Source organism: Balaenoptera borealis (genome assembly GCF_965194805.1).
Source record: "Balaenoptera borealis genome assembly, chromosome: X".
In the NCBI taxonomy this organism is placed as follows: Eukaryota; Metazoa; Chordata; class Mammalia; order Artiodactyla; family Balaenopteridae; genus Balaenoptera; species Balaenoptera borealis.
The window spans coordinates 42,875,324-42,888,150 of record NC_138881.1 but is presented as its reverse complement, the minus strand read 5'-3'; the positions used below and the strand labels follow the sequence as shown (position 1 = coordinate 42,888,150).

The window sequence follows — 12,827 nt, the reverse complement described above, 5'->3', positions numbered from 1 at the left end:
AGGGAAGGGAGCAGTTGGAGCAAGAGGCTCTTTGATACCCTGGAACTTTGACATTTCCTGGTGACTCAGGTCATTGACAAGGGATTTGGGTTATCTATCTCCCTGTCTACACCCCAAGCTTTCTGTCCTCACTCAGGGCTCCTCTCAAATACTGAACATTACTCTGTGTTCCCTGAGCTGTTCCAGGCCTTGAATTTGGGCCCTGGGTGGGCATGGGAGGAGCTAGGGGTGGTCTGGAGTTTCTCTGGGGTGGAGAGAGATCCCCCATCCCTTTCCTCCCACAACAGGAGCCACTACCTCAGCCTCAGGGTCCATAGTTGCTCTGCACCGCCTTGGCGCTCTCAACACCTCTGCTCCCTGCTTGCGGAAAACAACCAACGCACCGACAGGTGTGGGGCCCAGGGTGCGGCTGGCCCGGGGGTTGGGGGAGCCTGGGAGCCTCAGCCTCCCTGAGGAGCCAGCGGAGTCCTGCAGACTAATAGGATGAAACCCCTGTGGTAGAAGCCAACATTCCCTACCTCAGCCCCTCCGCTGCCACCACCCTGGTGCAAGTCCCCATCACTGCTAACCTCAACTACTGCAGGGTCTCCTGACTGATCCCCCTGCTCAAGCTCCCCCATCCCAGTCTGTTCTCTTCACAGTGCCCACAAGGATCCTCTCACAGCCAAGTGAGATCATGTCCCTACTCTGCTCAAAATGTTCTGGTGACTCACGCCTCACTCAGCAAAAACGCTCAAGTCCTCACTGTGGCCCCCAAAGCCCTCCAGGATTGGGCCTGTCCAACCTCATCTCTTACCAAACCTTAATCTAGCCACACTGGCCTCTACAATGGTCCTCCTGGCACACTCCAGCCTTGGTGCCTCTGAACTGCCTTTTCTCTACCTATGATATTCTTCTCCCTCACACACTATGGCTCTCTCACTTCATTCAGGTCTTCGTTTAAATTTCACACTGTCAGAGACCGCAAATAGCCAAAGAAATCTTGAGAAAGAAAAACGGAGCTGGAGGAATTAGGCTCCCTGACTTCAGTCTACACTACAAAGCTACAGTAATCAAAACAGTATGGTACTGGCACAAAAACAGAAATACAGATCAATGGAGCAAGACAGAAAGCCCAGAAATAAACCCACGCACCTATGATCAATTAATCTACAACAAAGGAGGCAAGAATATACAATGGAGAAAAGAGAGTCTCTTCAATAAGTGGTGCTGGGAAAACTGGACAGCTACCTGTAAAAGAATGAAATTAGAACATTCTTTAACACCATACACAAAAATAAACTCAAAACGGATTAAGGACCTAAATGTGAGACCGGATACTATAAAACTCTTAGAGGAAAACATGTGCAGAACACTCTTTGACATAAATCGCAGCAATATCTTTTTGGTTTCACCTCCTAGAGTAATGAAAATAAAAACAAAAATAAACAAATGGGACCTAATTAAACTTAAAAGCTTTGGCACAGCAAAGGAAACCATAAACAAAACAAAAAGACAACCCACAGAATGGGAGAAAATATTTGCAAACGATGCGACGGACAAAGGATTCATCTGCAAAATATACAAACAGCTCACACAGCTCAATATCAAAAAACAAACAACCCTTGGAGCTTCCCTGGTGGTCCAGCAGTTAAGACTCCATGCTTCCACTGCAGGGGGCATGGGTTCAATCCCTGGTCAGGGAACTGAGATCCCGCACACCATGTGGTGCGGCCAAAACAAACGAACGAATGAACAAACAACCCAATCAAAAAATGGGCAGAAGATCTAAATAGACATTTCTCCAAGGAAGACATACAGATGGCAAAAAAGCACATGAAAAGATGCTGATCATTGCTAATTATTAGAGAAATGCAAATCAAAACTACAATGAGGTATTACCTCACACCAGTCAGAATGGCCATCATCAAAAAATCTACAAACGATAAATGCTGGAGAGGGTGTGGAGAAAAGGGAACCCTCTTGCACTGTTGGTGGGAATGTAAATTGATACAGCCACTATGGAGAACAGTATGGAGGTTCCTTAAAAAACTAAAAATAGAACTACCATACGACTCAGCAATCCCACTACTGGGCATATACCCTGAGAAAACCATAATTCAAAAAGAGTCATGTACCACAGTGTTCATTGCAGCACTATTTAGAATCGCCAGGACATGGAAGCAACCTAAGTGTCCATCGACAGATGAATAGATAAAGATGTGGCACATATATACAATGGAATATTATTCAGCCATAAAAAGAAACGAAACTGAATTATCTGTAGTGAAGTGGATGGACCTAGAGTCTGTCGTACAGAGTGAAGTAAGTCAGAAAAAGAAAAATAAATACCGTATGCTAACACATACATATGGAATCTAAAAAAAAAAGTTGTTCTGATGAACCTAGGGGCAGGACAGGAATAAAGATGCAGAACTAGAGAATGGACTTGAGGACACGGGGAGGGGGAAGGGTAAGCTGGGATGAAGTGAGAGAGTAGCACTGACATATACACACTACCAAATGTAAAAGAGATAGCTAGTGGGAAGCAGCCACATAGCACAGGGAGATCAGCTTGATGCTTTATGATGACCTAGAGGGGTGGGATAGGGAGGGTGGGAGGGAGGTTCAAGAGGGAGGGGATATGGGGATATATGTATATGTATAGCTGATTCACTTTGTTATAAAGCAGAAACTAACACACCATTGTAAAGCAATTATACTCTGATAAAGATGTTAAAAAAACCCCAAAAAACAAAAAAAAACCCCATATGATCCAGCAATCCCATTCCTGGGCATATATCCAGAGAAAAAACCATAATTTGAAAAGATACATGCACCCCCAATGTTCACTGCAGCACTATTTACAATAGCCAAGACACGGAAGCAACTTAAATGTCCACTGACAGATGAATGGATAAAGAGGATGTGGTACATATATACAATGGAATATTACTCAGCCATAAAAAAAGAATGAAATAATGCCATTTGCAGCAACATGGATGGACCTAGAGATTACCATACTAAGTGAAGTAAGTCAGACAGACAAATATCATATGATATCACTTATATGAGGAATCTAAAACAATGATACAAATGAACTTATTTACAAAACAGAAACAGACTCACAGACTTAGAAAACAAGCATATGGTTACCAAAGGGGAAGGAGGGGAGGGAGGGATAAATTAGGAGTTTGGGATTAACATATACACACTTCTATACATAAAAAAGACAATCAACAAGGACCTAATGTAATACTCCAATATAAAATAAAAATTAAAGAAAAATAAATTTCACACTGTCAGAAACATCTTCCCTGATCATGACACCAAAAAGAGCCTAACCCTCCCCTCACTCCTGCACTCTATCCCCTGCCCTTTCTCCTCACAACACTCAGCTTTAGCTGACCTATTAGATATTTTTGTCTATTATCTGCCTGCCTCCACTAGAATGTAAGCCCCAGGAGGGCAGCCATTCCTGTCCGTTTAAGTCACAGCTTGTACCCTCAGTGCCTAGAACAGGTCCCGGCGCACAGTAGGTGCTCCACAATGTCTGTCCAAAGCATGACTGTATAAAACACTTGAAGTGGTGCCTCTGACATGGCAGACGTTCATAAACGGTTGCTGAATGAATCCATCAATGAATCAATGCATGAAGGCATGAATGAGGAGGTGAACCCCATCCCATCTTGGGTCCTAGAGCTGCCCTCTCCCCCATCCCACCCCCAGAAGACCTGGGAACCAGCCATCGGCACAACCACAGGAACTTTATTTACAAACACAAGGCTGGGGCCAGAGGCGGGTGGGAAAGTGGACAGGGGCAAGGCTGGAAGTCTCCTACTTCTGCTCCCGCCTCCAGACGATGACCATGCCGCTAGCGTCGCTGGAAGCCAGCAGGCTCTCATCGCAGTTGAAGCTGACATCCAGCACGGGCGCGCTGTGGCCCTGCAGCTTGTTGACGGCGGCCTTGGCTGCCCGCTCCACGTCAAAGAAATGCACGCACATGTCCTCGCTACCCGTCACTGCCCAGATGAGAGAAGACCATCAGGAGGTGCTGCAGGAGGCAGCGGGGTGCCCTGCGTGTGAAGTCTCTGAGGCGTCTGAGGTGTTGAGGGATTTATGTCCAAGGTGTGAGGTCGCGGGGCTGGGGGCTCTGGGGTGGACCATCCCTAGATGCAAGGTCACCTAGCTGTTTTGGCTCTGCGTCCAGAGTGTGAGTTCTCTGAGCTCTTTGTTGGCGGCGGGGAGGGGTCTGTGTCTTAGGCTGTGAGGTTTCTGGGCTGTTTGGGGGTCTGTGTTCAAAGTGTGAGGTTGCTGGGGCGGGAGAGTTCTCGAGGCCCAGGAAGTCAGGGCATTAGGATGTCGTGATAGCTGAGCCAGATCAGCACCAGCCCTGGTCCCTGCCCCTCCCTGGCCATCCAGACACCCCGACCCCCTGGGACTCACCCACACAGGCCCCCTGGCGGAAGGACATGAGGGGGCAGAAAATGCTGCGCACGGGGTGCGAGCTCTGCTCAATGGGGAAGCTTCTCTTCAGCTGCAGGGTCCCCTCGTTGTCCACCACCCTGAGAGGAGGAAGAGAGTGGGTCAGGGGGCAGCCTCAGCCCCAGAGGGGGACGAACGGTGGGCCAGTCTGTGTCCCCACCCCTGCACCTGAGGTCTTTTCAAGGTTCATGAAATCCAGTTTTGAGACGACTGCATAAACCTATAAAGCACGGGCTGGTGTATGAGTTAGTGACAGTTTGGAAACTGTATCTGTTGATACAAATGGGGAGCCTCTGTTGTTTAATTCACTGGTTTCTTTTCCTAAGGGTCCCTAAGAGATCCTGATTTAGGACGGGCACAAAGAGAGGGAATGACTGACCAAACTACAGCACCCCTGCACCGTGGAATACCACATGGCCATTCAAAGGAATGAACCCGAGCTACTGCAGGGAGCCTGGGGCATTTCCACAGGCAGTTTGGTGAGAAAAGCATTCCAGCGTGCAGCCCAGGCTGAGAACTGCATTTAGATGACAGACATAAGTGAGTGGGGATAGTAAAACTCCCAGCTTCAAAAAAAAAACAAAAACAAAAAAAGAAAGGAAGGAAGGGAAAGCAGGCCACTGCTCTACAGCGACTCTAGTCTATTTTATGGCTCAGTTTGCTCATCTGTAAAATGGACATGATTACAGCACCCACCTCACAGGGTTGCTGTGAGGATTAAATGAGGGGATATGTATAAGGTACTTTGAACAGGGCCTGGCCCAGCAACTGCTACACACATGGTAGCTACTGCTATTACTATTACTGCTCCTATTGCATTACTGCTCCTATTGATGTCACCATTATCATATTATTACTATTATTAGGAGACCGGACCTCCCCCCTCAATGAAGTTAAGCTCCATGGCTTAGTCTGCTGGGGAGACAGGGCTCTCGTACCAGTCTGACAGAGGCGGCAGGCCCCCCACCTCCAGGCGGCCCAGAGAGGAGACCCACCTGTAGAGCAGCAGCTTGTTGAGGCAAGCATTGATGAGCAGCGAGGGGTCCCGGGCCTCGCGGCTGACCCAGGAGCGGGCGGAGATGCTGGTCACGGGGCTGCCCTCGTGCACCACCAGACGCTTGGCTTTGGTCAGCTTCCCTGTGGCAGCAGAGGGAGGGGAGGCAGCGGTGAGGGCTGGGGCTATGCACCAGAAGGGTGAGAGTGTGAGCAGCCGGATGCAGGCCTAGGGTCTGCCTACCTGTGGCCATGTCGAAGAGGAAGGAGAAAACACTGCCACGGTCATCACCCGCCCAGAGCAGCCGGCCAGGGGCATCAAAGGACAGAGCGAGGACACGGCCTGTCAGCTTGCTGGAGCCACCCTTCACTTTCTTGCCCGTGGAGATGTTCATGACGTGCACGTTGTGCTTGGCATTCCCCACCTGTGGGTGAGACCCGCACACCATCACCCTGCTCCCAGCCAGTCCCTCCTTGAATCTGACCACAGCGGGGCTGCTGTCGATGGGACTGGCTGATCCCTACTGGACTCTCATCACAGTGAGGGTGGGCCGGCAGACTGGAAGGTGACTCAGGCCGGTAATCCTCCCCAGCCAGTCCCTCTTGCAATCTGACCAGAAGAGACAGCTGCTCCCAGAACTAAAGGGGCCTGCCTGGTCCTTCCTGGAGCCTTGACTATACTAGGGCGGCGGCTGCTGCTACAGCTGAAAGGATCCCAGAGCACGGGCTCACTGGGCCAGCTCCCCCTACTCCCCGCTCAGGACCAGGCCAGACTTTTCATTTCCTTCCCCTGCCCTCTGACTCTCTATCCGGGTCGGACCACCGTGACGCTGCCACTGAGATGAAACAAGGTTTCCGACTAGTAATCCTGCTCCCCAACCAGCAGCCCCTGCATTTGGAAAACGGTAGGACTACTCCTGATGGGACCGTGACCCTACCCCCAGACCGTCCCCCATCCCCGGAGTCTACCACAGTGAGGCCATCCCAGACCAAGAACCACGTCCCCAGTTCTGCCCCGTTTCCCTCTGAGTCTGGCCAGAGGAGGACGGAGGTGATGGACTAGAGGGGACCCCCTTATCCCGACTCCCTGCGACAGCCCTCCTGGCCCGGCATCCCGCCCTCGGCAAGGGGGTGCTCTGGAGCCTGACCACAGTGAGGTTGTTGTTGACCGGCTGGAAGGTGCAGCAGAGCAGTTCGGCGCTGTCGGGGTCAGGGATCTCCCGGATGCAGCGGCCGTCCTCAGAGGCCCAGATGCGCATGGTGGCATCAAGCGAGGTGGACACGAGGATGTCGTTGGAGAGGGACCAGGCGAAGTCGGAGACCCCACGGGTGTGGCCCCGCAGCACTCGGAGCACGGTGGGCGGGGCGGGCACCAGCTGGCACAGCGAAATGCTGCCATCAAGCGAGCAGCAGGCCAGGCGGTGCCGGTCGTCATTGGCGAAGCGCACCCTGGGGACTGCAAGGCCAAGGAGCCATTTGTGAGAGCCAGCACGCTCACCGAATGCTTTCATTTACAGAAGGTTCTGACGTGTAAGCCAAGGGCCGGGACCCACTGCACCAGGCACAGTGGCCTCAGCAACGGGCCTTTCCTTGGCTGAGAAAGAGAGTTGGAACCCCAAAAGGCCCTCTGCCCAAAGCTCCCTAAATCTTGGCAGGTACTTTATGGATTGCAAATGACTTCTGCAATGCGAAAAGCCTTCTACATCTCAGTAAGCGCTTTACAGTTACCAAGGTCTTGGCAGTTTGCAAAACCCACTCTGCCCTTTGCAAGGGGATTTCTCCGCAGCAAAGGTTTTAAGCTCGTTCAAGCGATTCATGACCCCAGAAGCCTTCTGCAAAGTGCTCTTTTAAGCTGCTGAGCCCCTTTATGGTAGACAAAGTAACCAAGACTTTGCAGATCACTTTGCAGAGGGCTTTTAGGTTTTGCGAAAGGTGTGATGAATAGCAATTCCTCCCTCAGAGGTGGGCCTGAGACTCTGCATTCCAAAAAAGGATGCACTGGGTGGTTGTCACCCAGTTGTTTGGGCAAATGCGTGGTGACGGGACCCACCATCCACTGGCTCACCTGCCTCATCCACGTGCTGGTCAAAAACATGGTACATGCCCGCAAAGGCGTAGTTCTCGCTCAGCGATGTGTCCCCGGCCATGGCTCGACTTGCTTCTGCCGCTGACGTGGGCACCACGCTGCCGGGGGGCCTAGGTCCCAACAGGAGTGAGGGGTGAGAGGAGGGAGGTACTAGCGTTTGGCCTGCCATTGCCCCGTGGCTCCTCTCCTCCTCACAAACCTTCAGCTGCCCCTGGTGCATACCTGTCCTCATAGACGGCACGGTTCATTTGTGCCTGCAGCTGGTAGGAGCCTCGGCTGACGGAGCGGCGGTGCCCACGGGCCCCCAGGGCCCGAGGGTCATCCTCGAAGTCCTGCAAACAGAGGGTCAGGGTAGGCACACCTTGCAAACAGCCCTCAAGAACCTATGGGATTTAGAGTTTTCAAAATATACCCAGAACCACGGGACTTCCCTGGTGATCCAGTGGTTAAGACTCTGCGCTTCCACTGCAGAGGGTCAGGGTAGGCACACCTTGCAAACAGCCCTCAAGGACCTATGAGATCTAGAGTCTTCAAAATATACCCAGAACCATGGGACTTCCCTGGTGGCCCAGTGGTTAAGACTCTGCACTTCCACTGCAGAGGGTGCAGGTTCGATCCCTGGTCGGGCAACTGAGATCCCGCATGCTGGAACCAGACCCCTTCTCACCCCTTCCACTGCCACCACTGTCACCTGGACTACTGCGGTGGCCTCTGCACTAGTTCCCCTGGTCTCACCCTTGCCCCTCTCAGCAAATACTTAACAAATGCTCTTTGAACAAAGAATGAACACTTTTCCCCCAGAAAACCACTCAGCTTTGTCTCTTGCCTCATTCAAGTCTCAGCTCAATTGTCACCTCCTCAGAGACGCCTTCCCTGAGCATCCCCATTAAAAATAGCTTCTCTCTGTCCCCAACACCTGTCCTGTTTCATTCCCAAAGTCAGCTTTATTTTTCCATGTTAGCACTCCTCACTACAAGCCATGGTAGTTATTCACTTGTTTACCTGGTTTGCTACGTTTATTGACCTACTTATCTTGTTTATTGCCTGTTTATCAACCTATTTATCTTATTGTCTGTTGATTTATCTCATACATTATCTCTTTTTGCCCTCTGCTCATCCTAAGAGCCAGGAACAGTGCCTGGAACATAGCAGGTGCTCGACAAGTCTGTTGAGTGAATATATATGGAGGCAGGTGGCGTGGGGAGGAGCTCACCTCCATGCGGTCAAGGGTAGTGCGGCTGCTGCGGACGATGCTGTTGCTATAGGCACGAGCACTTCCTGGCTCAGAGAGGGGCCCGTAGCGCTGGCCCAGCAGCTGCCCACGCAGCCTCAGGTACTGCCGACGCAATGCTGGAGGGTGCCCAGCCTTGGCATTCTCCCGCAGTAGCTGGCTGCGCCGTCGGATATATTGTGTCCGAAACTGTGGAAACGTTGGTGTGCGGTACGCATTGTACCTGCGATGGCAGGAGGCAAGGCGGGCAGCAGGCACAGGACAGAGGGAATCAATCAGCTCAGGGGATAGGGAAGGAGAATGAAGTGTGTGGCAGTGATAGGTCAGGATGGCAAGTGATCAGCAGTGGTGATGGGGGTCTCTCTGGTGTTGTGATAAGGGTGTGTCCACAGTAATAATGGGCATGGCAATGAGGGCAGTGTGGGCACAATGGAGGCAGTCTGCAGTTCTGCTGGAATTGGTATGGGGTGACTGAGTCAGTGTAGACAATAATAGGGGCCAATCTGACATGGTGACAGGGGTTACTGCGGGGCAATGGTGGGGGTCAGTATGGCGATTGGGTCAGGCTGGGGAAGTGATGGTAAGAGAAGTCTGGGGGCAAAAGTGGGGAACAGGATGTCACCAGCATGGGCTCTATCACCCACCCCCAACAAAGGCTCCAATACCACAGACTCTGCGCATGCCCACATGTGACTGCATTATCCTAGCATGCTGTTTAACGACCCTCGCTTGCCAGTCATTCCCTATGGGCAAGCCCCACACCCTGCTACTGCGCATGCTCACCTCCAGCAAGCCCACTCAGCCGCGTAAGGCAAGTTCTCCGCCCAGCCTCACTTATCGCCATTACGCATGCACCACAGTAACTTCCGCTCCCGCGAGCTTCGACCCCATGCCTCACCTCGCGTCTACTGCTAAGACCTGCTGCCACACCGCGGCCATTCCCCGGCCTCCTCTTCCGGCGCGTCCGCCCGCGGGAGCCTGCAGGACAAGGGCCTGGAATGTCAGCGTCTCAAGTGAAGAGATCTAGATCCGCCCCTTCCGCCAGGCGATCGTTGCCATAGACACCGACTCCCTCCAGTCCAGGATGTCACGAAATCCCACCCGGCTGTTAGCATGGTCACCACCCCAGTCCTGCCCTTCCCGGGCAGCGCCCGGATGATTCACAGCAGACCTGGCCCCGCCCCTCCCCGGTCACCATAGCAACGCCCCTCCTCCCGCCGCCTAGCAATCCTTGTTGGCATTCTCCACCCATCTTGCCCCCACCGCCCCCGCCTTCCCTTCTCGGGTCCAAGAGCAGGACCCGGGATCAGGGACCACCTCCGGGGCTGCCTCCCGCTCTTGAGGCTCCCGGGGCGGCCCTGAAACCAGTATCACCCTTCTCTCCTGTCTCTCTCAAGCTCCAGCAAGATGGCCGCCTGCTGCCAGGAAGAACTGCCGAGCGCAGAACAAATCGATAGGAATCCTCCCCAGGGCGTGGGAGAACCACGCAGGCGCATTAAGGGACAGTAGCTTCTGGCACAAGGATGGAGGCTCCGCCCTTTTAAGTTCTCTCCAGCCTCAGTCCCTAATGGCATTTTTTTGTGTACACAAGAACAATGTCCAGGGACCACAGGGACAGGGGCGAGTATGCGAATCACTCACTGAAAATCAGAAATATGACTTTCAAAAACAAAAAAAAAAGAAACGAAAGGACTTTTTTTGAAAGAGCGGTATAAGCTGCTTTTTAGCAGCACAATCTTGGCCAAGCAAGATTTGAAGTGCAGAATAAAAAATAATCACACATGCAGAGGCCCCCAGAAAATTCTCCAGTTCCTAGGTGACTGATGGGCCTTCAGACACGCCCAGAGTAAGAAGAGCCCTTTCTGTGTGTCTGTGTTGGGGTGGGCGGCTTGGATACTCCCAAGGAGCTTGGTCTGGGCGTGAGTCTCTGAAGGCAGAAGATATAAATAGGTACAACAAGCTTTGGGGTTTGGATCCCAGGAGGCTATCTGAAATCATCCTTATTTCAACTCCAACAAGAAGCTGCATCTCTATTCATCTTAAGGTGATCAGGATAGACAATGTACAAAGTTGGAACACAATGTTTAGTAGCTTCCTGTCGGATCTTGACTTTGACACAATTCTCATTATTGTTCAGATTATTGTATGTGTTATAAAAATAGTGTTATTTTCACACTATTTTTTAAAATTTATTTTTAAAATAAATTTATTTATTTATTTTTTTGGCTGCGTTGGGTCTTCGTTGCCGTGAGTGGGCTTTTCTCTAGTTGCCGCGAGCGGGGCTACTCTTTGCTGTGGTGTGCGGGCTTCTCATTGCGGTGGCTTCTCTTTGTTGCAGAGCACAGGCTCTAGGCATGTGGGCTGCAGCAGCTGTGGCACGTGGGCTCAGTAGTTGTGGCTCGCGGGCTCTAGAGCGCAGGCACAGTAGTTGTGGCACACGGGCTTAGTCGCTCCGCAGCATGTCGGATCTTCCCGGACCAGGGCTCAAACCCGTGTCCCCTGCATTGGCAGGCGGATTCTTAACCACTGCACCACCAGGGAAGTCCCCACACTATTTTTATAATACAGTAACCTGAACAGTATTTTTTAAAGCAACCTTAAATGAGACACAGCCAAAAACGTATTGCCCTTTGTATTCTAACAAAAATAGACTACACTGTACTGTACTGATGCAGCAACCTCCCTTGTCCATGTAACTAAGCTATGGGTGGTCTTTTCAGGATACTGAACACCCTTTTGTTTCATGATTGCTAAATAAACTTTGCACAAACGTGTAACCACTAACATTTATTGGACAATGTGCTGGATACTGTTTAAGGTGATTTACATGTATTATCCACTTAATCCTAATAACTGAATGTTGTGGGTCCATTACTATCCCCATTTTACAGATGAGGAAACCTGAAGCCCAGGAAGTTCAAGGGTGACATTTTGTTGAACTGGACCCCTATTTGTGACCAGCATTGGGTTTACAGCTGGCCCTTGAACAACACAGGTTTGAACTCTGCGGGTCCACTTACACACAGATCTTTTTCAATAAATATTACAGTATTACACCATCTGTGGTTGGTTGAATCCGCATATGCATAACCGTGGATATGGAGGACCAATTATGGGATTTGAGCATCTGTGGATTTTGGTATCCATGGCAGGTCCTAAAACCCATCGGCCACAGACACCGATGAACAACTGTATTTCCAAGTTCTTCTTTTTTTTTTTTTTTTTGCCATAAAGGATGATACAATCAATGCCTTTCCCATTCACCGTGACCCTCCCAGGACAGAACCCCACCCCTTCACCCCACCATTCAGCTTCCAAAGAAACGTGGTGGGGGGACTTCCCTGGTGGTCCAGTGGTTAAGACTCCACACTCCCAATGCAGAGGGCCCGGGTTCGATCCCTGGTCAGGGAACTAGATCCCGCATGCTACAACTAAGAGCCCACATGCCACAACTAAAAGATCCCGCGTGCCGCAACTAAGACCCGGTGCAGCCAAAAAACAAACAAACAAAACAAAGAAACGTGGTGGGAAGAAATCACAGGAGAGTCAGCGATACAAAGGAGATCTACTGTCTCACTGCCAGAATTGATTTTTTGTTCTTGTTGTTTTTACAATATTCATGTTAAAATTTCAAAAATTATTTTAAAAACCTCATTCCTATAAGTCTATATATAAGATACTATATATAAGATACTAATGACAGGGTTGTTATAAATATGAATTAGCTATTAATGCAGAGAAAGTGTTCAGAATGACACCTGTTGCGAGAACATTTGCTGTCATTCCAGGAAGTAGTACAGTACTTTTCAGAAGGCAGTATAACCTGGTCACTGCCACAGGCTCTGACAACTATGTGGTCTTGGGCAGGTCACTTAACCCCTTTGTGACTCAGCCTCCTCATCTGAAAAAAAACTGACTCATAGACTTAGTGTGAGGACTAAATTAGTTAATATTTTTAAAGCTTAGACAAGCATCTGGAACAGAGAAGATATCCACTAAATGCTGACTACTGTTAGTTGTTTTAAAAACTTTTCCCGATAACAGATCCATCTG

General features: G+C 50.6%; 1 protein-coding gene across 1 annotated transcript; it reads right to left on the bottom strand.

The window, feature by feature from the left end:
• Positions 1-3,727: 3,727 nt before the first annotated feature.
• On the bottom strand, positions 3,728-10,285 carry WDR13 (WD repeat domain 13). The gene is given in 12 exon segments (XM_082376316.1): positions 3,728-4,001; positions 4,426-4,544; positions 5,460-5,601; positions 5,702-5,882; positions 6,606-6,913; positions 7,523-7,653; positions 7,766-7,875; positions 8,757-8,963; positions 9,673-9,752; positions 10,092-10,169; positions 10,172-10,258; positions 10,261-10,285. Coding segments are annotated over 12 exon segments (1,638 nt in total). The 5' UTR covers positions 10,271-10,285; the 3' UTR covers positions 3,728-3,816.
• Between the last annotated feature and the right edge of the window lie 2,542 nt (positions 10,286-12,827).